The sequence below is a fragment of the Garra rufa genome, chromosome 1 (assembly GCF_049309525.1).
Source record: "Garra rufa chromosome 1, GarRuf1.0, whole genome shotgun sequence".
In the NCBI taxonomy this organism is placed as follows: domain Eukaryota; kingdom Metazoa; phylum Chordata; class Actinopteri; order Cypriniformes; family Cyprinidae; genus Garra; species Garra rufa.
Genome location: NC_133361.1, coordinates 84548927 through 84573996, shown reverse-complemented (window position 1 = coordinate 84573996; position 25070 = coordinate 84548927). Strand labels below are relative to the sequence as shown.

The following is a 25070-nucleotide window of genomic DNA, read 5'->3' as shown; positions in this document are numbered from 1 at the left end:
AAATATTTGTTTGCAACACATGAATCATGAAAATATTAAAATATTGAAAATGAAAATATTTGTTTGCAACACATGAATCATGAAAATATTAAAATATTGAAAATCAAAATATTTGTTTGCGACACATGAATCATGAAAATATTTGTTTGCGACACATGAATCATGAAAAAATTAAAATATTGAAAATGAAAATATTTGTTTGCACACATGAATCATGAAAATATTCGTTTGCGACACATGAATCATGAAAAAATTAAAATATTGAAAATGAAAATATTTGTTTGCACACATGAATCATGAAAATATTCGTTTGCGACACATGAATCATGAAAAAATTAAAATATTGAAAATGAAAATATTTGTTTGCACACATGAATCATGAAAATATTCGTTTGCGACACATGAATCATGAAAATATTCGTTTGTGACACATGAATCATGAAAAAATTAAAATATTGAAAATGAAAATATTTGTTTGCACACATGAATCATGAAAATATTAAAATATTGAAAATGAAAATATTTGTTTGCACACATGAATCATGAAAATATTAAAATATTGAAAATGAAAATATTTGTTTGCACACATGAATCATGAAAATATTCGTTTGTGACACATGAATCATGAAAATATAAAAATATTGAAAATGAAAATATTTGTTTGCAACACAAGAATCATGAAAATATTAAAATATTGAAAATGAAAATATTTGTTTGCAACACATGAATCATGAAAATATTAAAATATTGAAAATCAAAATATTTGTTTGCGACACATGAATCATGAAAATATTTGTTTGCAACACATGAATCATGAAAATATTCGTTTGCGACACATGAATCATGAAAATATTAAAATATTGAAAATGAAAATATTTGTTTGCACACATGAATCATGAAAATATTCGTTTGTGACACATGAATCATGAAAAAATTAAAATATTGAAAATGAAAATATTTGTTTGCACACATGAATCATGAAAATATTAAAATATTGAAAATGAAAATATTTGTTTGCAACACATGAATCATGAAAATATTCGTTTGCGACACATGAATCATGAAATTATTAAAATATTGAAAATGAAAATATTTGTTTGCGACACATGAATCATGAAAATATTTAAATATTGAAAATGAAAATATTTGTTTGCGACACATGAATCATGAAATATTAAAATATTGAAAATGAAAAATTTGTTTGCAACGCATGAATAATGAAAATATTAAAATATTGAAAATCAAAATATTTGTTAGCGACACATGAATCATGAAAATATTTGTTTGCAACACATGAATCATGAAAATATTCGTTTGCGACACATGAATCATGAAAATATTTAAATATTGAAAATCAAAATATTTGTTTGCAACACATGAATCATGAAAATATTCGTTTGCAACACATGAATCATGAAAATATCCGTTTGCGACATGAATCATGAAAATATTTAAATATTGAAAATGAAAATATTTGTTTGCAACACATGAATCATGAAAATATTTAAATATTAAAAATGAAAATATTTGTTTGCAACACATGAATCATGAAAATATTTGTTTGCAACGCATGAATCATGAAAAAATTAAAATATTGAAAATGAAAATATTTGTTTGCGACACATGAATCATGAAAATATGAAAATACCTTTCATACACTGCACTTGTCTGGTGGTTTGGTCTCTGTGATGTTTGTCTGTGTGGGCGTAGTCAGTCTTCCAGCGGAAACAGCGCACCCCAAAACGAACGAACAAGCGGCGGCCGATTATGACATCACAGGTTTGGTCGCCGGCGCAGCATAACCGGAAGCTGGCGAAACCATTGTGTATTTTGAATAGGTGCTTCTGTCTTTATGTAAGTGTGGAAATGATGTGTTAAAAGTATTATGTGCTAATGGATTGTGTGTGTTTTTTATCTAAAAAAAACGAAAATAGATTGTTATTAAATAATTATAACAGATGTTAAGTAAATGTGGTACTTGTGTGTATGTTAAATGTTATACTTACCTTTGAAGGGTATGGTCCAGAAAGGGGCGGGGTTTGGCCTATATAAGCCAGGCCAAACCCAAAGTCATCACTTGTTTACCAAGTCGATGCAAGAGTGCTACTGCTGTACCTCGAGCAAACCCCAAACCCCTTAGTATATTGTAGATTCCTGTTTATTACCTGCGTATATCATTGTTGGATTGTTTTCAGCATTTGTATATATTCTTCACTGTGGACGAACTTTTTGGCACTGTAAGTACATTTCACCTTGCACGAAAGTACTTCAGCGAATTAAATTTTTGACATCCTTCACGGATTCACATTTTTCCCCGAAGGCAGGCTGGTGAGCTCGTCTTCATCACAGACATCATGTTGACTTTGGTGACCGGGAGCCAAGAGGTGAGACACAGTTTAAAACACCGATTAAAACAGAAACTGGATGATGTGGGTGGGCCAGAATTCTTCCGTTTGCAGCATAAAATAATTCGTACGTAAAATGTGGTTCTACAAAATTTACATTTACGTTTTTCCAGGCACTAAATCGTACAATACTGGCGTATTTTTAGCATCTAAATGTAGAAATATGCCTACTTAGCTATTTTTAGCATTTAAAAGTACAATACTGAGGTTTTGACAACGTAAAAATGAAACCTTGGGCCTAAAATGAACACTCGCCAAGCGCCGAATGTGAGTAAAAATCGGCGTTGTCGAGTAACACTAGCCAGGTTTCGATCCAAGGGTGTTGGGTTTTTTTTTTTTTTAGTTGATGGAAATGCCATTTATCGATCAAATTTCTCAAGTCTCAACAATCTTTTTCCGTTTAACTTTAGCGCATAAATTCTATATCGATAGTTTAAATGGCGCAAAAATTTGTGTGGAAAAACTTTTTGTGAGAAAAGGGGCTTTAACGCAAAAAAAAGGCGGGTTCACATGACAGAATTAGTCAATAGTCTGTGTTTGTGGTGTTGTTCACTTTAAAGCACCTTTTCTCTGAAGTTCAAAAGCGCATTAAATCATATTCTTCTTATTAGATTGTAGCCAACCTAAAGGTATTTTATATAGGTATATGGTTAGAAAAAGAGTTACCTTTCAAATATACATATCTTAATGTGATGTTTCTTTAGTACGTTGCAAGTTAAAATGTATTCATTTTGTACAAAAAGTACAACATAAATTCGTTTTGGCTTGTTAGCTTATATTTTCATGCTTGTTTTATTCTCGGTTCTGTTCTACCGTTAAATTTAAAGGATTTGCTGCAGAGTGATGGGACGTAAAATAGCATGGTTTTATGTTTGGCTGGCTGTGTTTTATTATGACAATGAACAGGCTGCGTTGTCCAGTTAGTAGCCGAATGCTGGAAACAGCTCAAGGGCAACTTTTTTTGTTTGTTATTTTTTTGCAATCCACCAAAACTTAAGCGACAATTCGGTTTCTCAGGGATGACGTCATCACGTACACCAAGCTATAACGAAATACAGTCAGTGCTTCGTTCAAGGCACAGTTTTAGGACATTGTAAAACCCTTATTATTATTATTTCGTTTTGTTTGGCAACCGGAAAAACGAAAATGAAGCTAGATTTTTCGTATCCTGTTGTTTGTTAAAAACAAATGAGCTTGCTTGAATATTTGTTTCACATGCGTTGGCAGCCTTGATGCTTTAGTCTGATTATATAGCCTATTAATTGTATATTGATATATATATATATATATATATATATATATATTATTGAATCAGTCGTATCGCTTTCTTCTTTTGGGGTAAATTGCCTGCAGGCTTTATACTTTAGGAATAGGCTGCGCATGTCTGTGAGCACAATACGGATAAGAGAGAGATTGTACCACTTGTTGGATTTATACGAATTAAGTAAATTAGTTTTCGATAGTTTTATTTAAGAAGACATTTCAATTTGTAACGTGTTGTTGTTATTGTGAAAGTATACACAAAATAAAAACATATTTCTTTCCTCTGTTATCACAATAGCCTAGGGATCGGGTCGGCGGCTGAGCTTTATGTGAGATGTATATTTGCAAGACATATAGCTTAGCCTAGGCAACAGCCAAACAGTTCTTAATTATTTAATAAAACGGAGGAAAGCGCGCTAATGCACGTTAAGCCCCCCCATAGAAAACAGTTACAGAAAACGCTTAAGGTAGCCTAATGAACGAATAATGTAATATAAAAAGACCACCTCTGGTACATAGTTTATTAATAAGTTATATTACGCACAGCCAGGAGCCGAACATGAACGGAACACGCAAAGTTTCGAGTGTTTTCTCCCCCGTAGAAAAACATTAAAAATGTTTACCATGGCTAAATTGATTAATGCGTTGCTCATGAAATTCATTTCATCTATAGCATATTTGGTCTTTTTTTATCACCGTATTCTTTATGGGAGGAAACCCTTTAACGTGCAAGATTCGCTGTTTTTGACGTAAGCGAATATAATGTTTTCAGAAAAGATCGTCGTGATTAGCTGTTTTGTCATAAGCAAGAAGAGCCAATTAAATAATAGGATACAAATGGGCTGATAAGTTCAGAGCAGTGCGATGTCCCTATACGGTTCTAATAACTTGCCTAAAAAGATATTGCTGCTTTATTTCGGAAGATGAACTGTTCCCATTTTTATTCTTTATAACCCAAAAATGTAGCGACACAAACCTGGGGTTACGCCGCAGTGAAGTAAAGTTAGAAAGGTGCGCATTCGGCTCTATTGTTAGCAGATGCTGAGCAGCTTCAGACAGCGCACCAGTAACTTAGCGCTTCAATAGACGAAATCACACACAGTTATGTCAAAATGCGCGGTTTTGGCGATTTATCAAGTCTTAGCTTACTTTAAACAGAAAAAGAAAAAGAAATCACCACTCAACTGCTCTAGTCGCTGATTAATTTGGACAATTTAACTGAAGATTGTTTTAAAATCACTTACATGTACATTGTTTGATAAATATAAGAAATAATAGCTTTCAATGATACCGTACTATTATTACAGTATAATACAAATGCATTTAATAGAGACATTAGTGTAGAGATGTAGAGATGCTTTAATCCTGCTTCTGTTTCTCTACAGCTGGTGACAGCCGAGGCCTGGCAGGCAGTACTGAATGAAGTCAGCAGCCCTGTGTCTGCGGAACTCGCCATGCAGATCATCACGGTGAGTGTCATAATTCATAAACGCATGCGGAGATGGTAATAGTGCGTGTCATAAATGGTGCTTGTCGTTCTCTTACAATGGTCTTCTTTTATTTTGCACTTCTGTGATTTGATTTCATCATTAAATACACTGTCCTTAAAATTTTTCATTAACACTAGATCAGGCGATTGTATGGAATTTGGAATTTATCGTCAGAAAACGAATCTTCTACTGTTTTCTTTTCTCTCAAAACGCAATTTTATAAAAGTAGCGTGTTTTTAACTATGCAGCAATCATTTTAAATATCTTAAAATATTTTTTCGTTTAAAACATTTGGCTAAAACCAAGAAAAGATGATGCTGTATTAGTTATGACTAAGCGCAAGGTGGGTTACCAGATCAAGACTCGCTTCGTGTTTTTTTTTTTTTTTTTTTTTTTTCTATTTGAGTATTATTATTATTATAATTATAATTAGCAAAGTCAAAGTAAAAAAAAAATAATGCTATTAACCATTTTTCTACTCAAACCGATTTCAGAACCGTAACAATACAGAGAAAGGCAGGAACAGAAACGTTGTTTTTGTTCGATTTAAGCCCTGCTTAAAGCATTTGGAGCCCGGCATGACAAAAATTAAATGGTCGGCACGAATTGGTTTTCTCGTTTTTTTTACAAAATTGACTAAAACATTCGTTCCCACATTTGACCAAGACATTACTACATCGTGACCAGGATTTGGTTTAAGCAAATCAACGAACGAATGATTGTAATCGTGCACTCACTTTACTTAAAACGAGAGAACGAGTTTCCGATGTTTCCCCGCTTGTTTTAGAGCGTTAAACCCGCTCCACTGCCCTTGAGCTCATGTCTCGCCTCTCGAAGCACGAGAATGTCCTGCGGCTGGCCCCTACGCGCTGCGGGGGTGTCCCGTACGCCACTGTGTCGTGAGGTCAATTCTATGAGCCTTTTATTTTATAGTCTTCAAAGTGTGTTTTGATGCATTCCAGGCTTTTTATGGTTGCATGCCGTCGGACAGCGGACTCCGATATGGTTCGCATTAAAGCGAAAGGCCCACGTTGGGCTTTTTCAGTAGGTAGTTGCGGGCTTACTGCTGTGTTTTAGAGCAGCGTTTCAGTCCTTTATGAGCAAAAATATGCATCTGTTCTATTCGACCGTGAAGTGCCCTGCAAAATGGACATCACCGGATATTCCAGTTCGAAACGAGTCCCACTGCGCAAAGATGTGAAAGACACGTCCAAACAACGTCTTGTACGTCGTTTTTGAATATTGACGTAATATAGACGTCCGTCAGACTTCTAATGTTTAGCGGGGTCTATATGTTCCATTCAAAGGGCATTAAAGAGTGAATTAAAATTGTATTTATTTACAGAGGTATGTGATGTCACATTTCAACAGATTTCCCCTGCTCAGGGAGAAGGAAGCAATGAACACTGTGTAGGGATCGTGTCAATGGAAACACAGTTCATGCACTTATCTTTCTTTTCACCTCTGCAGCATCTGCCTCGACTCTTCGGCTGGGCAATGAAGTCGCTTCTGAGCTCGGAGACACAAGTTGCCTCTGCAGCCGCTGAGGCTTTGAAGGTTGGTCTCAGAATGTCCCTCAGCGATGTCACAGCTTGTTTGTGAGAAATAAACATCAAGTGTGTGTTGCTGTTTTTTTTCTCCCTCCAGAGCATCATTGATTGCTGCATTTCTGTTTATATGGAAGCGAATGCCACCGCAGGAGATGAGCCTCTCATCGCAGAGATGTTTGGGTGAGCTTCTGTGCCATAATTCATCCTGATTAGAGTTGGAAGATGCATAGCAGGGGAATCATTTTCATAATGCTTGGTTCCAAATCAAGAATCAGTGTAATGAATCCCTCGCTCTCTGAGTCAGTGGGTGGAGGTCTTGACATGATTTCACCATGATTGCGGAAAAAAGGGCTAAATTGTTAAATATTGTACATTTGTAAAATGGCTATTGTTTGGCAAAAGTGATCTGGTAATTGAGATTTATGGATTTTGAAGATTGCATTTTTGTTTAGTCGGGACACGTTGTTAATTGCATTATTATATTCAAGCGTTATTGGTCATGTAAAGTGAACCTGCATCCCAATGTGCATACTATTCATCCTAAGTCATATTAGTAATTATCAATATTGTTCAGCAGGGGCGGAGTGGGGCACTAACCCCCCCCCCCCCCCCCCCCCCCATATAGCTGATGGAAATGTCTTATCGATAAAATTTCTCATGTGTCGACATAATCTTTTTCCGTTTAACTTTAGCGCATAAATTATAAATCCATACTTCAAATGTCTGGAAACACTTTTTTGTAGAGAAAAGGGGCTTCGCTACGTTGCAAGTTAAAATGTATTCATTTTGTTCTGAAGATCTTGTTTTACGTGGATATTGGAATGATAAGTACAACATTTTATATTAACTTGTTTTGGCTTGTTAGTAGCTTTTTTTTTTGTTGTTGTTCTTCTAGTGTTATGAGTATTGTTCTGAAATAAAAGGGGGGAAAATAGCATGTTTTTCAATATGTTTGGCTGACTGTATTTTATTATGACAATGAAGCTGCGTTGTCGAGTTAGTAATGCTTAACTGCGCGCAGGAGGCGCCGACACGATCACTTGATTTGTTTTCCCCCTTATAAAAGTGGAAACAACTTACAATAGCCTACTCCTTCGTTTGTGGTCATAAGAGTAAGACATTGTTCCAAACTATTCTAAATATTTATTTTATTAATGCACATTCACAATAAAAGCAAACAGTGTGCTTTTTACAAAAGGAAACAAACAGGATACCTCAAGAGCGCATCAGAAAAATGAAACTAAATTCTGCATAGGTTGATATAGGCTGCTAATTGTTTCACATTTTTTTCTTTCGTTTTGTTGATTCATATTTTATTTAGAAAATAAATTTATTTTATTTATAATATATATATATATGGCTGTATAATGTTTTCTTCCGTTCGCAGAAGCGCTGCAGGCGCGTGACCATGTGAATCCTCACACTCTGTTGTTTATGCTGCTTTTTGCGTGTGTAAAATGAATCCATGGATTAATCCAAATTTAGGTATTTTTAATGGGTCACAGCCTCGTATTAATAAAAATTTCCTTTAATTGTAATTTAACAATCTTGTAAGTTAACAGTTAAAAATGCCTTAACGACCGTCGGTTGACAGGAGAAATAAAATAACCGAAATAAACATTCCCATTTCTAAATCAAAGTTAATCAGAAAATGATGATAATACAACTGCTCCTGTTTATGATTATTGTTGATGATCAAGTAAATAGTCGATAACAAAGTACAAAAGAAAAAAAACTCATGACACTTGTTAATAAAAATTAGCTAACTAATATTAGGTTTTGTTTCAAATGGACAAAGAACAGGCTACTAGCCTATATAATTTACGCAATATAGGTGAAATGATGTATAACCTATGGGTAACATCTGAAGAGAGTACAATAATCGAGGGAGGATATTCGTCTTGATTAAACTAGTCCTACCAAGCAGTGAAAGAGGAAGAGCTTGCCAGCGCTTTAAGTCTCTTTCACAGTAGTTTCCAGAATTTATTTCAATCAGTTGACATTAATCCTGTCACATGTGTTATTATTATAACAAATACAGATTAAGTTAAAAAGTAGCAGTAGGCTCCCTAAAGCAAAACAATAATTGCAAAGTTCATTATGTTTTATTGACAAGTCTTGTTAAGTTGTAGTTTACTATTGTTCCTAGTCAAATGATTGTCTGAGTGATTACTTAATAGGAAAGAAAAGAAAATAATAATAATAAAAAAGGACAGAGATGATTTTTAAGTGATTTTACACTGTCTCTGTATCGACTCACTGGACTGAAATCAACATTTTGCATAGGCTTAGAACTCTATTTAGAACAATTCTATATTCCCTTTCTTAGAATCATAATTAGTTAAATTATTAAATGCCATGTTTGCATTTTGAAGGTGACAAAGTGTTTAACCATTAAAAATGAACCACGCTGTAGGATCTTGTAACAATGGAGGTGAGAATCCAAACGCAGCTTTATTCAGATCAATAATCAAAGTAGTACATTATAGACAATCCAGACTCAGAAACAGAGTCCAGGCAGAATGGTGGAGGCAAGCGGCGATCAGACGGAGTTAATCCAGCAAACAAAGCAAGCGTTGAAAGGCAGGAGGCAGACAATCAAATAACAGAAACAGACAGATCAGCAACGGGAAAACAAACAGGGAAAAACAGTGGGAATTGTCAGCAATGGCAGAACAAGATTGAACTCAAGTTGTCAATCATGACAGAGCCCCTCCCTCTTTAAGGAGTGGATTCCACACAGATATGAAGTCATATTTAATGATCAAATCTGTGTCCGAAATTGTAAAATCTCTCTGAATAAGTAGACATACTTTGAATATTACAGTATTTAATCATTGGTTTGGATCTGTGGTCAGATGCTTTCTGAAGGTCTTTCAGGGCAATGATTCAGGAAACAGGTGAGTGAAAGTCAAAGTGAGAGTAAGAAAGATGTCCTGAGTTTGACTGATTCACATCAACACTGAAGCTTGATTATGAATCTGAATCTGATTCTCTCAGGGATCCTGAATCTGGTGTCCAGATGAAGCTCAGATCAAATGAATCTGATTGACTGAATCAATCTGTGTTGAGAAGCTCAGAATGAACTCAAACTCATCACAGTGACATTCAGATCTGAGTTGGAGGAAATATGAAAAGTGACGGGACGATCCTGGACTTGGAGCCGTTTAATGCTCAGATTTAGATCTTCAGTCTTCAAGCTCTCCAAGAATCAGAAGAATCCTGCTGCTCTTGTGTTCAGATGAACATCTCTACTCTCCTTCCTCTTATCCACCACAATAAATATGGCCTGATCATTTACTCACAATTCATATTATTATTCATATTAAATCATAAAATTAGCATTTTGGACATTATCAGTAATATTGTTATCAATTATTATTATTGATGTTATTAGAAATTTAGACAATTATGTTATTAAGTTATATATGATATATATTGGAAATTATTAGTGATATTATTTAATATTTTGAAAGTTATTACATTATAAAATTGTTATTTTAAAATGTATTAATAATATTTTTAAATTAGATTTTTTTTTTTTTCTACAGTGCAGAAACATTGTTTTAATAATCATTTTTATGGAAATTGTCAATTGATATAATTAAAGAAATCATATAATTAATAATTTAAAAAGTACTAGTAATATTATTAAATCATAAAAATAATAACTTGTAAATTTTAGTTATATTATTACTTAATTAGACTTTATTTTTACAGTTCAAAAACATTATAATTCACATTTTATGGTTATGTTCAACTGATATAATAAAATATATTTTAGAAATTATTAGTAACATTATTAAATTCGATTTTTTTTTTTACAGTGCAGAAACATTGTAATCATAATTTTAACGAATATGTTCAATTATAATAAATCATCAAATTAATATTTGTGAAATTATTATTAATATTTTCAAATCATAAAATGACTATTTTGAAAATTATTAATAATATTATTCAATCATAATTTGTAATATTTTTGAAATTATTAATATTATCAAAATCATACAATTAATATTTTGGAAATTATTATTATTACATAAAAAATAATATTTTGTAAATTATTATTAATATTTTCAAATCATAAAATGACTATTTTAGAAATTATTAATAATATTATTCAATCATAATTTTAATATTTTTGAAATTATTAATATTATTAAATCATACAATTAATATTTTGGAAATTATTAGTGACATTATTAAATTAGACTATTTTTTGCAGTGCAGACACATTGTAATCATATTTTTTATGGATATGTTCAATTATAATAAATCATCTAATTAATATTTAATAAATTATTATTATTATTACATAAAAAAAATAATATTTTGTAAATTATTATTATTATTATTAAATCATAACATTAATATTTTTTAAATTATTATAAAAAAAATCAAATCATAAAATGACTATTTTGGAAATTATTCATAATATTATTCATTCATAATTTTAATATTTTGGAAATTATTAATATTATTATAGCATACAATTAATATTTTGGAAATTATTAGTAACACTATTAAATTAGACTTTTTATTTTTTACAGTGCTGAAACGTAATCATATTTTTCATGGATATGTTCAAGTAAAATAAATCATCAAATTAATTTTTGTAAATTATTATTATTATTACATAAAAATATATATTCTGTAAATTATTATTAATATTATTATTAAATCATAACATTAATATTTTTACAATTATTATTATTATTTTTTTTTTTTTTTCAAATCATAAAATGACTTTTTTGGAAATTATTAAGAATATTATTCAATCATAATTTTAATATTTTTGAAATTATTAATATTATATCATACAATTAATATTTTTTTATTTTGACAATGATAATATAAGGATGGACAAATTAAGAAAAATAAAATGTTTAAAATAATATATAATTAAAAGTATGTTTTGTGAATTGTATAAATACTGTTTATTTTTGATAATTTATTTAATTGAGCATTGCAACACTTGTATTTGTGTGTGTGTTTTATTGATATCATGTGAATAAGTCTTGTCTCTTTCATTTCATTGCTCTGTTGTTGTTTTGATTGATTCTTGTCCTCGTTTGTGAGTTATAACAAATAAAAACATCTGTTTAATGATTCATGTAAATGCATTTGTTATCATTTAAATAATAATTAAACAATTCCTACTTTGTCATTATTCATTATTTGTATTATTTTGCTCTCTTTTCATTGTAGAGCAGAATTAGATGATTGTATTTGTAACACATTTCTGCAGTTATTTGTTTAAATAGTCATTGAATAATAAAAAGGAGCCCCGTGTTGACAGATATTTCAGATAAAGTAATATTCTCTAAATAATTGTTTCTAAGCTCATATTAGTTTAAATCATGTTTGACATGTTTTAGTCAATAAAATATCTGATCTTTGTTCAGAGAATATACTGTCATTAAAACATTTTAATACTCAGAAGAAAAGCACATTTTATAAAGTAAATATTTTAGAGATCAAGATCTGATAATAATGTAAAATATTGTTAAACTAGTTTTGACTATAGTTCAAGCTGTTATATCCCTGTTATATATTTATTGTCCAACATTCCCAGTTTTCTGACGCATGTCCTTAATTTAATTGTATATGCTGGTATTAGTTCAGCATTTATGATCCTAGAGAGCAGATCTTGTGAACAAATAAATAAAAGACAGTCTGTTTTTGATCATGTGTGTTATTCTGTGTTGTCATCCATTTATTTATTTGGGCAATAATAACAAACAGGATTAGAGTACAAACAAAACATAGACAAATCCTTTCAGTAACAAACGAGTTATGGTTTAGTAGTTAACAGAAGTCATATACAAATATTCTTAAGAAATAAATGGAAAGGATTCAAAAATAAAACTGTAAATGTTGTTGTGATTCAGGTTTGGTATTTTAGCTATAATGCATGTTTAGTTTAATATGATATTCTGCGTAGCGATAGCATGAAGCTAGTGGACCGCTGCAATGGATCCTTCTATTGACGTTCACTTCCTGTCCGTATAAGTTCAGCGATTGTGTTTTATTCCAAACAATAGAGGAAATGAGAGAACGGATATCAGGCTGATGTTGATCATAATGCAGATGATTGATGAGAGACTGATATTATTGAGAAACACAGATCATCATCACACACTGATCTACTGTCTAGATGAGGATTATTAGATTTATTCTGACTGATGATCATATTAATGTCATGACTCTATCTGTCACTCATTGATCATCAGCTCAAAGCATTATGGGTAGATTCTCTCATCAGTCTGTTCTCATTCATCAACACAGTGAAACTGATGATCCAATAGTAACCCCAAACCCAGGATAGAGCGTCTGAGTGAATGTGGTGTGTTCTGTGTGGATGTGTCTCATTGTGTCAGAGACGCTGTAGAAGGACAGAGTTCCTGCTCCGTGATCCACATACACTCCTACTCTATAGACACCTTTCACTCCTGTTCTACTGATGATGGGCTTCACAGGGAGATCAGTCTCTATGTAATTGTGTCTGAATGAGTAACTGGAGGAAGAGCAGAACAAACTCCAGGACTGATCATTAAATCCAAACCTACACTCATTACCATCTCCCTTCCTGCTGATGCTCTTATATGACACTGATATAAACACACAAGCTCCTCTCCACTCAATCTCCCAGTAACAGCGTCCACACACACTCTCTCTAAACAACACCTGACGATTATATCCATCAAATCTGTCTGGATGATCAGGATAATGTTGATCTGTGACAGTGTCAGTAATCACTCTGTTGTTCTCAGACAGACGGAGGAGTTTATTCACTGTGTTCAGATCCAGAGTGAGCCGATGGGAATCTGATGGAGATAAAACACATCAGAATCAGGAATGAATGCAGCTCATAATAGTGAAATAATCCAATCATTGCTGGCATTACATCCTAATTAAATAAATTATATTATTGTTTGTTTGAAATGAACAGAGAACACATCCATTCATATTTTGGTAAGAGTCACAATTTCAGCCGGTGATGATGGTTTTCATAAATTAGTTTTGCACAAAGAACCTAATTGTTGATTTTATAAATGTGACTGTTGTGATTATTAATGAGTTATTGTTTATGAATTGGTCACAGTTCACAAGTAGTTCTCAATGACAATTCTTTTCTTTAGTAATGATCAAATACCTAATAAGGGACTACCTTTGTCCAAAATGATCACTTACCTACTGCTTAGTTAATCTTGCTTCTATATGAGTTAATAGTATTAAGTGTTAATGTAGAACTACCTATTACTTCCTGCATAGTTACTTGTTAACAACGGCCCATTATTCTAAAGTGTTACCGATTTGCATTTATGAACGTGTGAAACTTAATTAGTAATATGAATAGATTAATAACGAATGCTTCATTATTCATATTATCATGATCAAAATATCCAAAAACAACATTTTCAAAATGCAAATTAAAATTAGAGACTATCTTTTATTTTTTGATAAACACAAATGTATCATAACCATAACTTTTTAACATGACTACAGTGCCAAAAGATGTGGAATACAGTTTCCAAATATAAAGGCAGATATATTAAACCAAATGTAGACAATAGTAGCCTAGAATCTAGACGCGCCCCTAGCGGCAGCAAATTACATTTGCTTCTAAGGGCAGTCTAGTAACTCTCCGTTCACTTGAGATTTCCAAAAATCCAAAATCGACCGGGCCAATCACGAGTCGGTGGGCGGGTTTAACATGATGACGACTGACCTGCGACCATTAGTTCCGTCAGACGTTCTCTGGTTCCGTGAATTACGCGTGAGAGATAAAGCGATGGCTGCTGCTAGCGAACAACTTTCTTTCGAATCGGCTTTGGCCGCCACTCTGAAAGACTTGGAGTTAAGCTTTTCTCTGAGAAAAGAACAAGAAACTGCACTGAGTTCGTTCTTACAAAAGAAGGATGTATTTGGAGTTGACTACTTCACCTTCTTCGTTGCTCCGATTGGTTGTAGCGCTATCCTATTGCGTGGAGAGTGAGTTTGAAAGACAACCGTTTATCCCGCCCCTCCGGTTGAGCGCTGTCTATGGAGAGTGCCCAGACCCTACATTTATGTGGGTCTGGCTTGTCAGGCTAAGACAATAGACCAATAGCTAATACTTTAAATGATCAATAATTAAACCATTTCAAATAAACGGAACTACAGTATGTAAGGTTGTTTCTGGAGGGACACTCATTAGTGGCGCACTCTAGGCACTCGCTCGGTGCGTAAGGTTTATTTCGGTAATGCCATTTTAATTTAATTAATGTCGTCTGCTTTTGTAAACCAAATCAAAGTTATGTTTGCATCTGCATCTGCATTTCTTAAAGTTAGGCACATTAAATAACAGCATGGTTTTGAGCTTCTGGACATAAAATATTTGACCTTCTGTGTGTCTTTAGAGGTAACATTATGTTTGGACTTTCTTTTGAGTCCATATTTGTGAAATTATGTAAATTGTTAGTTGTACTGGTGCTGTAAATGAACAAAGAGGACACTCTTACTGCATGTTTAATGTTTAATATTTATTCATCTGCACATTGTCTTATAATTGCACATTTCATTTTTTTAAATATTTATTATAGTCTATTCCTTTTTCTAATATTTTACAGTTATTTTTTATTGTATATTTGTACATAATGCAAATTTCTTTTTACAACTAAAGTTAATCTTATTATATTCTAATTTGTTTAATGATCTTATTTCTCATTCTATACTAAAACTTCCTCATAAAATGTATGGGTTATTAGCAGTCGTATAAGCATTTCACTTTATATACTGTGTATGTGACAAATAAAATTTGAATTTGGTATGTAATTTGATGATTTGTTAATGTGTCACTTCATTACTAACTCATTATTAACTACCCATGCACTAACATTAACTAATGGCTAGTTAAGGTTGATTTTGACATGACTTTACTTGAGAGGGCCCAATCATAATGAATTCACTCTTAACTACTCACTAAACTCAGCTCATGATTTATGATATACTTCCTATCACTTCCTATTACTTAAATTAATTTCAAAGCCAGACTATTTCTCATTCTTTCCTAAAGATTTAGTTTACCCATAAATGTTAATTAATGCATTAACTATCAAACATGTACTAACATTTAGTTAAGGCTGCCGTTATTCATCCATGGATCCGTATGACTCCAGTTGTAGTTAAGGATAGCCCTTTGTTAGTTCATAATTAGTTAATTCCTTGAATAATCATTAGTAGGTGATGAATTAAGTGTTAATTTAGGCATTAGTACATGATTATTCATCTACCCTTATTGTAAAGTGTTACCCAAATTTCTCTTATCTTGTTCGTAACAAAAACTTATGAGGTAATAACCAAACACTTCCCCATCTAGGGTTTCTACCAAACTTAGCCCAGTATGCAATAGAGCAAGGCTTGGTAACAACGTCCTTTAAAAAAAGAGAACGAATAGCTTTGTTCCCTATCAGTCGGTCTCTTCGACGTATCGTCGAGACCGACGAATTGGGATATCGCCTGGATAGGCCAATCTACTTCGTGTGTATACAAACGAGCCAATGAATATTGGCATGCATGATTGCAGCCAGCTGCGGCTGATCACATCGTGAGCATATAATGCGCAGCAGGTGCATGCATCATCAAGCTTTCGCTTCGGAGCTGGACCATTCTGTGTGGGACGAGTCAGAAGCAACACTTACCTCCTTTTCTTCTCTTTTGTGTTGGCGGCACGGCGCTTCAGCGGCGTGGTCTTCCGTGTCGAGTGGAAGCACACAGCTGGTTTTCACCATCCACCTTCTGTGTTGCTGCGGCCATTTCCCCTGTGCGCCTCAGCACTAAAAGAGCAAATTCCTATAAGAGCAATTTCCTTAAAGAGTGAATTTCTAAAGGAGCTCCGCGGGTTGAGCGTCTTTTTAAAGACGAGGCGTCATGCCTTTCTCCCCGTGCGTTTCTGGGTGCGGCCGTTTCCTGGCGCCGGGTGATGGCCACGCACACTGCCTCACGTGTCTGGGCTTACTACACGCTGAGGCAGCGTTCGTGGATGAGTCATGTCCCCATTGTGGGAGTATGACCATCGCGGAGTTGCGGACCAGACTCCGTTTCCTGCAAAGGGGCGGGGTTCCAGTCCCTCTGCCCAGAACGAACGTTCCTCCAGGCAAACGCCGGGGGGGCGTTGTCGCTGGCAGCAGGGGGCTGCCCGGTCTGACGGTGACGGTGAGGAACTCCCCGCCCACTCCATCGGCGGGGGCTCCTCCTTCCACCGACGCTCCGTCGCCACCGGGGCTCTCAGGGGAGCGGGTTGGACCTCCCTTAGGGGTACCGCCCGTTACCTTTGGGGCCCCCTCCGACGAACAGATGTCGGTCGCAGCATCGGGGGGAGAGCCAGACTTCTCTGAGGAGGAGGACGGCACACTGTCGTCCACTGGGCGGTCAGCGGTGCCCGATACTGACCCGGAGATGATGGCTATGCTTGCCCGGGCCGCCGAGAGGGTAGGGCTTGAATGGAATCCTCCATCACGTCCCGACCCCTCCCGGCTGGATGACTGGTATCTCGGGGTGGCCCGCGCTGGTTCTCAGCGCCCCACCCCGGTGCCATTCTTCCCGGAGGTGCATGAAGAACTCACCCGAACGTGGACGGCACCTTTCACTGCCCGAAACCGCTCGAGTGGGACTTCCTCCCTAACCACCCTCGATGGCGGACCAGCGCGGGGATACGCGGCAGTCCCGCCGGTGGAGCGTGCGGTTGCGATGCAACTGTGTCCGGGCGCCGCTTCCACTTGGCGGGGCAACAATCCGTCGCTCCCGTCCCGGGCCTGTAGGCACTTGTCGGCTCTGATCGGCAGTGCCTATGTGGCCTGCGGCTCCGCTGGTTCCGCCCTTCACGCTATGGCGTTACTACAGGTACATCAGGCCCAGGCACTGAAAGACCTGTACGAGGGTGGTCACGACCCAGAAGTTCTTCGTGAACTTCGTATCGCCACGGACCTCGCGCTACGTGCGACGAAGGTGACCGCGCGGTCTCTGAGTCGTGCCATGTCCACCATGGTGGTCCAGGAACGCCATCTCTGGCTGTGTCTGGCTGATATGAGGGACTGCTATAAGACCAGGTTCCTCGACGCTCCGGTGTCCCAGACCGGCCTCTTCGGCGACGCTGTGGAGAGCTTTGCCCAGCAGTTTTCCGCAGCCAAGAAGCAGACTGAGGCCATCAGTCACATCCTGCCCCGGCGTACAGCTGCTGCCTCCACCCGTCCGCCGGCGGCACCCCAGTCTGCTCGTCGCCGAGGGCGGCCCCCGGCTTCCGCCTCCGCTCCACAGCAGCCACCGCAGCAGCCTTCACAACGGCGCCGTGGAGCAGGTCGCCGGGCAGCCGCCCAGCCCGTCCAGGCCCCCACAAAGACCAGTGGGAAGCGTAAGAACAAGAGACCCTGAGACGGGCGACCCAGAGATGGAGGATGCTGCTCTTCGGGAGATGGTGACCGCACCACTCCCTCCCCCGGAGGAGGGCCCGGCGGAGAATCTTCTGTTTGTTTTTTCCCCGCCACCGACCGTCAGGTACCCAAATACTCGACAAAAGAGCAAATTTCTCTATCTCTGGGTCCCCAAGCGGGACTGCGGGGAGTGCGCAGGCCACCCCTGCGCCTCACCCGTCCTCCCCCCTCGCCAGCGAGCAACGATGGGCGGTTCGAGAGCACGGTAAGACGGACTACTCACGCACCATCGGCTCATGCGCAGGTAAGCGTCTCACACACCCAACATACAGACGCTCTGACCCCGCCCCGGTCCGGCAACGAGACTGTGAGGCAGGGTCCCTGCCCCCCTCTTCGCTGCACCCCCGCGGGTACGACGGTGGTCCCCCTTGTGCCGCTTGTTCATTTTCTGGGAGCCTGGAAAGAGCTTCCCAGCCCATCTTGCTGGCTCCTTCGGACCATCACTTTCAGCTATGTGATTCAGTTCGCCCGGTGCCCTCCCAAATTCAGAGGTATCCATTTCACCTCAGTCAGGGCCGCAGATGCTCCCATCTTGCGTGCAGAGATCGCTTCCTTGCTGGCGAAGGAAGCAATACAGCCGGTCCCTCCAGCCAACATGAGGACGGGCTTTTACAGCCCGTACTTCATAGTACCCAAGAAAAGCGGCGGGCTTCGGCCGATCTTGGATCTGCGCGTCTTGAACCGAGCCCTTCACAGGCTACCGTTCAAAATGCTCACTCAGAAACACATTTTCAGATGTGTCCGTCCCCAAGATTGGTTTGCAGCGATCGACCTGAAGGACGCGTACTTTCATGTCTCAATCCTTCCGCGCCACAGACCCTTTCTGCGGTTCGCGTTCGAAGGCAGGGCATATCAGTACACGGTCCTGCCCTTCGGGCTGTCCCTCTCCCCCCGTGTCCTCACGAAGGTCGCGGAGGCGGCCCTTGTTCCCCTCAGAGAACAGGGCATTCGCATTCTCAACTACCTTGACGACTGGCTCATCCTAGCACAGTCTCGAGTTCAGTTATGCGAACACAGGGACCTGGTGCTCGCACACCTCAGCCAGTTGGGTCTTCGGGTCAACTGGGAAAAGAGCAAACTCTCTCCAACACAGATAATCTCTTTTCTCGGTATGGAACTGGACTCGGTCAGCCAGACAGCACGCCTCATGCAGGAACATGCTCAGTCAGTGTTGAACTGCCTAGACACGTTCAAGAGCAGGACAGCGGTCCCACTGAAACAATTTCAGAGGCTCCTGGGGCATATGGAAGCAGCAGCGGCGGTTACACCGCTGGGGCTGCTCCATATGAGACCGCTTCAACACTGGCTTCATGGCCGAGTCCCGAGGAGAGCGTGGCTTCGCGGCTCTCACCGGGTTCGAATAACACCGGCTTGCCGCCAGACTTTCACCCCGTGGTCAGACCTCTCATTTCTACAGGCAGGAGTACCCATGGAACAGGTCTCCAGGCATGCTGTGCTACACACAGATGCCTCCGCCACCGGGTGGGGAGCCACGTACGACGGACAGGCAGTTTCAGGGGTTTGGACGGGGCCCCAGCTGACTTGGCACATCAACTGCCTCGAGTTGCTTGCAGTACATCTCGCCCTGCTCCGCCTCAAGGGGCACCTACGTGGCAAACACGTGCTGGTCCGTACAGACAATATTGCGACCGTTGCGTACATCAACCGGCAAGGCGGTCTACGCTCCCGTCGCATGTCGCAACTCGCCCGTCATCTCCTCTTGTGGAGTCAGAAGCATCTGAGGTCGCTTTGTGCCATTCACATCCCCGGGTTGCTCAACCGTGCGGCCGACGAGCTCTCACGAGCTGCGCTTCCCGGAGAGTGGAGACTCCACCCCCAGTCGGTTCAGCTGATTTGGAGACGCTTCGGCGAGGCTCAAGTAGATCTGTTCACCTCCCCGGAGACAGCCCACTGCCAGCTCTTTTTCTCCCTGACCGAGGGCACACTCGGCACGGATGCACTGGCATGCAGCTGGCCGCGGGGCCTCCGCAAATATGCGTTTTCCCCAGTGAGCCTTCTCGCACAGACATTGTGCAAGATCAGGGAGGACGAGGAGCAGGTCCTTCTGGTAGCCCCTTACTGGCCCACTCGGACCTGGTTCCCCGAACTCATGCTCCTCGCGACAGCCCCTCCCTGGCAAATCCCTCTGAGGAAGGATCTTCTGACTCAGAGACGGGGCACCTTATGGCACCCGCGTCCAGACCTCTGGAAATTACATGTCTGGTCCCTGGACGGGACGCGGAGGTTCTAAGTGACCTACCCCAAGGGGTAGTTTACACTATTACTTCGGCGCGAGCACAGTCTACTAGACATGCCTACGCCCTTAAATGGAACCTGTTCGTTGATTGGTGTTCCTCCCGGGGAGAGGACCCCCGAAGATGCCCGATCAGAGCCGTGCTCTCCTTTTTGCAGCAAGGGTTGGAGCGTAGGCTGTCCCCCTCAACCCTTAAAGTCTATGTGGCTGCTATAGCTGCCAACCACGACCTCATAGAAGGAAGGTCGGTAGGGAAGCACGACCTGGTCACCAGGTTTCTTAGGGGTGCCAGGAGGTTGAATCCCACTAGGCCCCCTTCCGTGCCCTCTTGGGACCTGTCGCTAGTGCTCACAGCACTGCAGCAGGCTCCCTTTGAGCCCTTGCAGTCAGTAGAGCTGAAGTTTCTCTCGATGAAAACTCTGCTCCTGCTTGCATTGGCTTCCATCAAGAGGGTAGGAGACCTGCACGCATTTTCGGTCGACGATTCGTGCCTAGAGTTTGGCCCGGCGGATTCCCAGGTAACACTGAGGCCCCGGCCTGGTTATGTGCCCAAGGTTCCCACTATTTCCTTCAGGGACCAAGTGGTGAGCCTGCAAGCGCTGCCCTCGGAGGAGGCAGACCCAGCCCTGGCTTTGCTTTGTCCCGTCCGAGCACTAAGATGCTACGTTGACCGGACACAAAGCTTTAGGACCTCAGACCAGCTCTTTGTGTGTCATGGAGGCAGGCAGAAGGGGAATGCCGTCTCCAAGCAGAGGATGGCCCACTGGATAGTGGATGCCATTACCCTGGCCTATCAGGTTCAGGGTGTGCCCTGCCCCCTCAGGCTGAGAGCACACTCGACTAGGAGTGTTGCATCCTCCTGGGCATTGGCTCGTGGCGCCTCGCTAAATGACATTTGTAGAGCGGCGGGCTGGGCGACCCCTAACACGTTCACGAGGTTCTATAGCCTTCGTGTAGACACAGTCTCCTCCTGTGTTCTCACCTCAAACGGGTAGACACAGAGAGGCCTCGGGTCGGCTTGCTACATTGCTCCAGAGTAACCTAGAGTAGCTCTGTCGAGCTCCTCCGCCGAGCTTGACGACCGACGTAGCGGAACGTCAGGCGTCAGGCCCTCACTCGATGAATCCTTCAGAACCGGTAGAGGGCTAGGCTCTACGTAGAGACTTAATTGCATCTCTTACAAATTCCACATTGCGCCCTAGAGGCTGTGTGTTTCCCCGGTAGTACTTCTACCAGTATATGAGGGTTCAATCACCTCCAATCTTCCATATAAACCTGAATTGAGTTATATGTGTATTGCTCCGAACCTCCTATCGGAAGGACGTGAGCTCCGCATATTCCCAGTGCTCCAGTTTCACTGAAATGGATGGTGCTGAGTTATACAGTGACTGGCTCTCCTTGATGCGAGCCCCTGGCCAAAGCCAGTAACAGGACCCAGGGGGGCCCGCTCAGGACACTGGAAGGGGCAGCAGCCATGGCGCTTTGTTAGAGATCCCAATTCGTCGGTCTCGACGAGACATCGAAGAGACCGACTGATAGGGAACGTCTCGGTTACGTATTGTAACCCTCGTTCCCTGAAGGAGGGAACGGAGACGTCTCATCCCGTCGCCGCGGCTCCTGTACCACCGCTGTACGGCCGGGCCTGTCCCAGCTCCTCAGCGAAACCTTGATGATGCATGCACCTGCTGCGCATTATATGCTCACGCTGTGATCAGCCGCAGCTGGCTGCAATCATGCATGCCAATATTCATTGGCTCGTTTGTATACACACGAAGTAGATTGGCCTATCCAGGCGATATCCCAATTCGTCGGTCTCGACGAGACGTCTCCGTTCCCTCCTTCAGGGAACGAGGGTTACAATACGTAACGAGACGTTATTTTTAATATGCCAAAAACAAATTTGACCACATATTGTATCAGACTGAGAATGGACTGATAGAAGATTTCTGTCAGAAGTTGCGTCGACGGTTTCTGACGTCACTCTTTGGCGCCAGCCATAGATATATATATATATAAATACCTAGATGCCTCATTGGCTGCTTTGGTCCGTTGCTATGATACGCGTCTGCCATGTTTGACCGGGCAACACTGCCTTAAAAACTAATGCAGGTAAACGGGGGAGCTGCGGTTTATTATTCTGGATAAAAACACGATAACGTTTACATTTTACAGCTGATTTCAGTGGATTGTGATCTACATGGAGTTAAAAATAACTCTGTCTTCAGTTATTTAGTTAGGCTTGGAAAATTATTGATTTTCTTAAGAAATTGTGAAAGCGCACCCTTGTCATGATTGTTAAATAGGATGTTTTTTTCAGCTAACAGTTCTAATATTATTTTAATGTAACTGTGGTTTATCCATTTAATGTAATTTTAATGTACAATAAATAAAATTAAGTTTTTCCATTGCTCTCTCTGTTTTCAACCCCAACATTTGAGCTTTTCTTGTGCTTCAGGTCAGAACACAGCTCTTTCCTTTTGAAATAGTGGGGAAGAAATCGAAATAATACATATTTAAGTAATAATAATTTACCATCATTAAGACACTAGAATAAAACCAATGAATACCAATCAACATGTGATTCACTGGTAGGTCTGCTTTCTACTTTCTACTTTCTTAGCACTCTATGCAGATATAAACTCCACACAAACAATAACAAATGAACCTGACCCAGTAAAGCTTAGTTACAGCGGTGAAATATTGTGCATTGATACAGTGCACAGTAAAAATATAGTGATATTTGTAATATTACAAGGTGTGTGTAGTCCATGCTGTAGTAAAGGGAATAATATAACAACATAGCAAGTACAACAGAACAATAACAGTAATTTAATAGATTTATAATAGCAAACATATGTATAATATCATAATAAATACATGAAATGAATGACAATACATGAGTAATACCAAGTAGAATATGTAATATATACAGAACATACAATATGAAAATAAATGAATAGTAAATTATAAAGTAAATTATACTATAGTGAAAAGTAGTTTAACAATATTTGTGTAAAAAAATAAAAGACAAATAAAATAACAGGAATCATACAACATGCATGTTATTGTTTATTTAGTACTGACCTGAATAAGATATTTGACATTAAAGACGTTTATATCTAGTCCACAAGAGAAAACAAAAGCTGGATTTATAAAAATATCCCATTCAAAAGTTTACACCCCCTTGATTCTTAATCCTGTGTTGTTCTCTGAATGATCCACAGATGTGTTTGTTTGTTTAGTGATAGTTGTTCATGAGTCTCTTGTTTGTCCTGAACACTTAAACTGTCTGCTGTTCTTCAGAAACATCCTTCAGGTCCCACTAATTCTTTGGTTTTCCAGCATTTTTGTGTATTTGAACCCTTTCCAACAATGACTGTATGATTTAGAGATGCATCTTTTCACACTGAGGACAACTGAGGGACTCATATGCAACTATTACAGAAGATTCAAACACTCACTGATGCTCCAGAAGGAAAAAACATGCATTAAGAGCTGGGGGTGAAAACTATTGAATAGAATGGAGATGTGGATCTTATTTTGCCTATATATATATATATAATTTATAAAAAATAAAAGCAATTAAATGTATTATTATAATATGAAAATTCAAATGGCGGGTAATAATAGATTATGACGTAATTTTTACGACCCTGTCCGTCAAAATGACATACAATGAAAAAGTCTAACGCAACCCATATACAGTCATTAGTATGTAGTTGTTCTTCACTACAAGAGTAGGCTACACACTTAATAAGATCAGCATTAAACAGCCTGTGTCAATAATGTATAATGCGGTCTATAGTATTGTGGTTGACTGAAGAAACTGGTCATATTTAAATATTGGACAGAAAATGACAGAAAGATTAACTTGAACAAATACAATATTAGTCTGAGGAGGTTTAGTCTGTTGGAAATGCAGAGAACAGTCCACTGACAGGCTTTCTTCAGCTTTCCTTCAGGCTTGTGTTCTCATGTTTGCCATTGGATAAAAAGGGGAAAATAATAATCAGTCCACAGTTTTATGATAAACTATCAAATCCTTATGATCTAGTAATGATAGCCTTTTTGTAAATGAGCATAATAACAAAGTGCTCACTTTACTCATTAAGTATATTGTGCTCATAAAACAATTTTGTTTATGATATAAACTACAATATACGTTAAAACCTAATAAGAATGAAATTAAACTTAATGATTTCATATAATGCCTCAGCTTTCACAGCTAACTAAGGTTAGCGATATTGCTAGCTATTAATAGTCTGTCACTGGTGGTAAATTAAGCTGTCAACAAATGTTAAAAATGACCCAAAAACAAATATAAACAAGTGTTCAGTCTTACCTGTGAAAGATAATCCCCCGAGATCTGTGTTCATTCCTGTGTGATGGTTTGTAGATGCTCAAGTTGCTGACAAGTCAGGTCTCTATTCGCTTGTACTGATATGAGACTCGCTAATGTTTTGAGTCCAGATTAACAAACCCGGTTGGTGTCAGTTACTGGATCTGTGCATTTTGTTTTTAAAGTTACGTAAGGGATAATGTACAGGCAGCCGGTAGTTATCGCAGAAATAAGCCCCGACAGTGTGATCAGGACCCGACGCGAAGCAGATTTTGCACAAGGTGCACTTGCGGAT

General features: G+C 39.0%; 2 protein-coding genes across 2 annotated transcripts in view; one reads left to right on the top strand and one right to left on the bottom strand.

Moving 5' to 3' along the window:
* Positions 1 to 2094: 2094 nt before the first annotated feature.
* Positions 2095 to 9856, top strand: LOC141326361 (RRP12-like protein). The gene is made up of 6 exons (XM_073835110.1): positions 2095 to 2237; positions 2321 to 2384; positions 5054 to 5137; positions 6629 to 6715; positions 6806 to 6888; positions 9709 to 9856. Exons 2-6 carry the CDS (start codon positions 2355 to 2357, stop codon positions 9758 to 9760), a joined length of 336 nt encoding a protein of 111 aa, XP_073691211.1. The 5' UTR covers positions 2095 to 2237; positions 2321 to 2354; the 3' UTR covers positions 9761 to 9856.
* Positions 9857 to 12933: 3077 nt separating this feature from the next.
* LOC141321196 (NACHT, LRR and PYD domains-containing protein 12-like) overlaps positions 12934 to 25070 on the bottom strand; it is a 35959-nt gene continuing 23822 nt past the window's right edge. Inside the window, exon 9 of the mRNA XM_073833358.1 lies at positions 12934 to 13538. Within this exon, the coding sequence (XP_073689459.1) occupies positions 12991 to 13538 (548 nt within the window). The 3' untranslated portion in view covers positions 12934 to 12990. The remainder of the gene's footprint in view (positions 13539 to 25070) is intronic.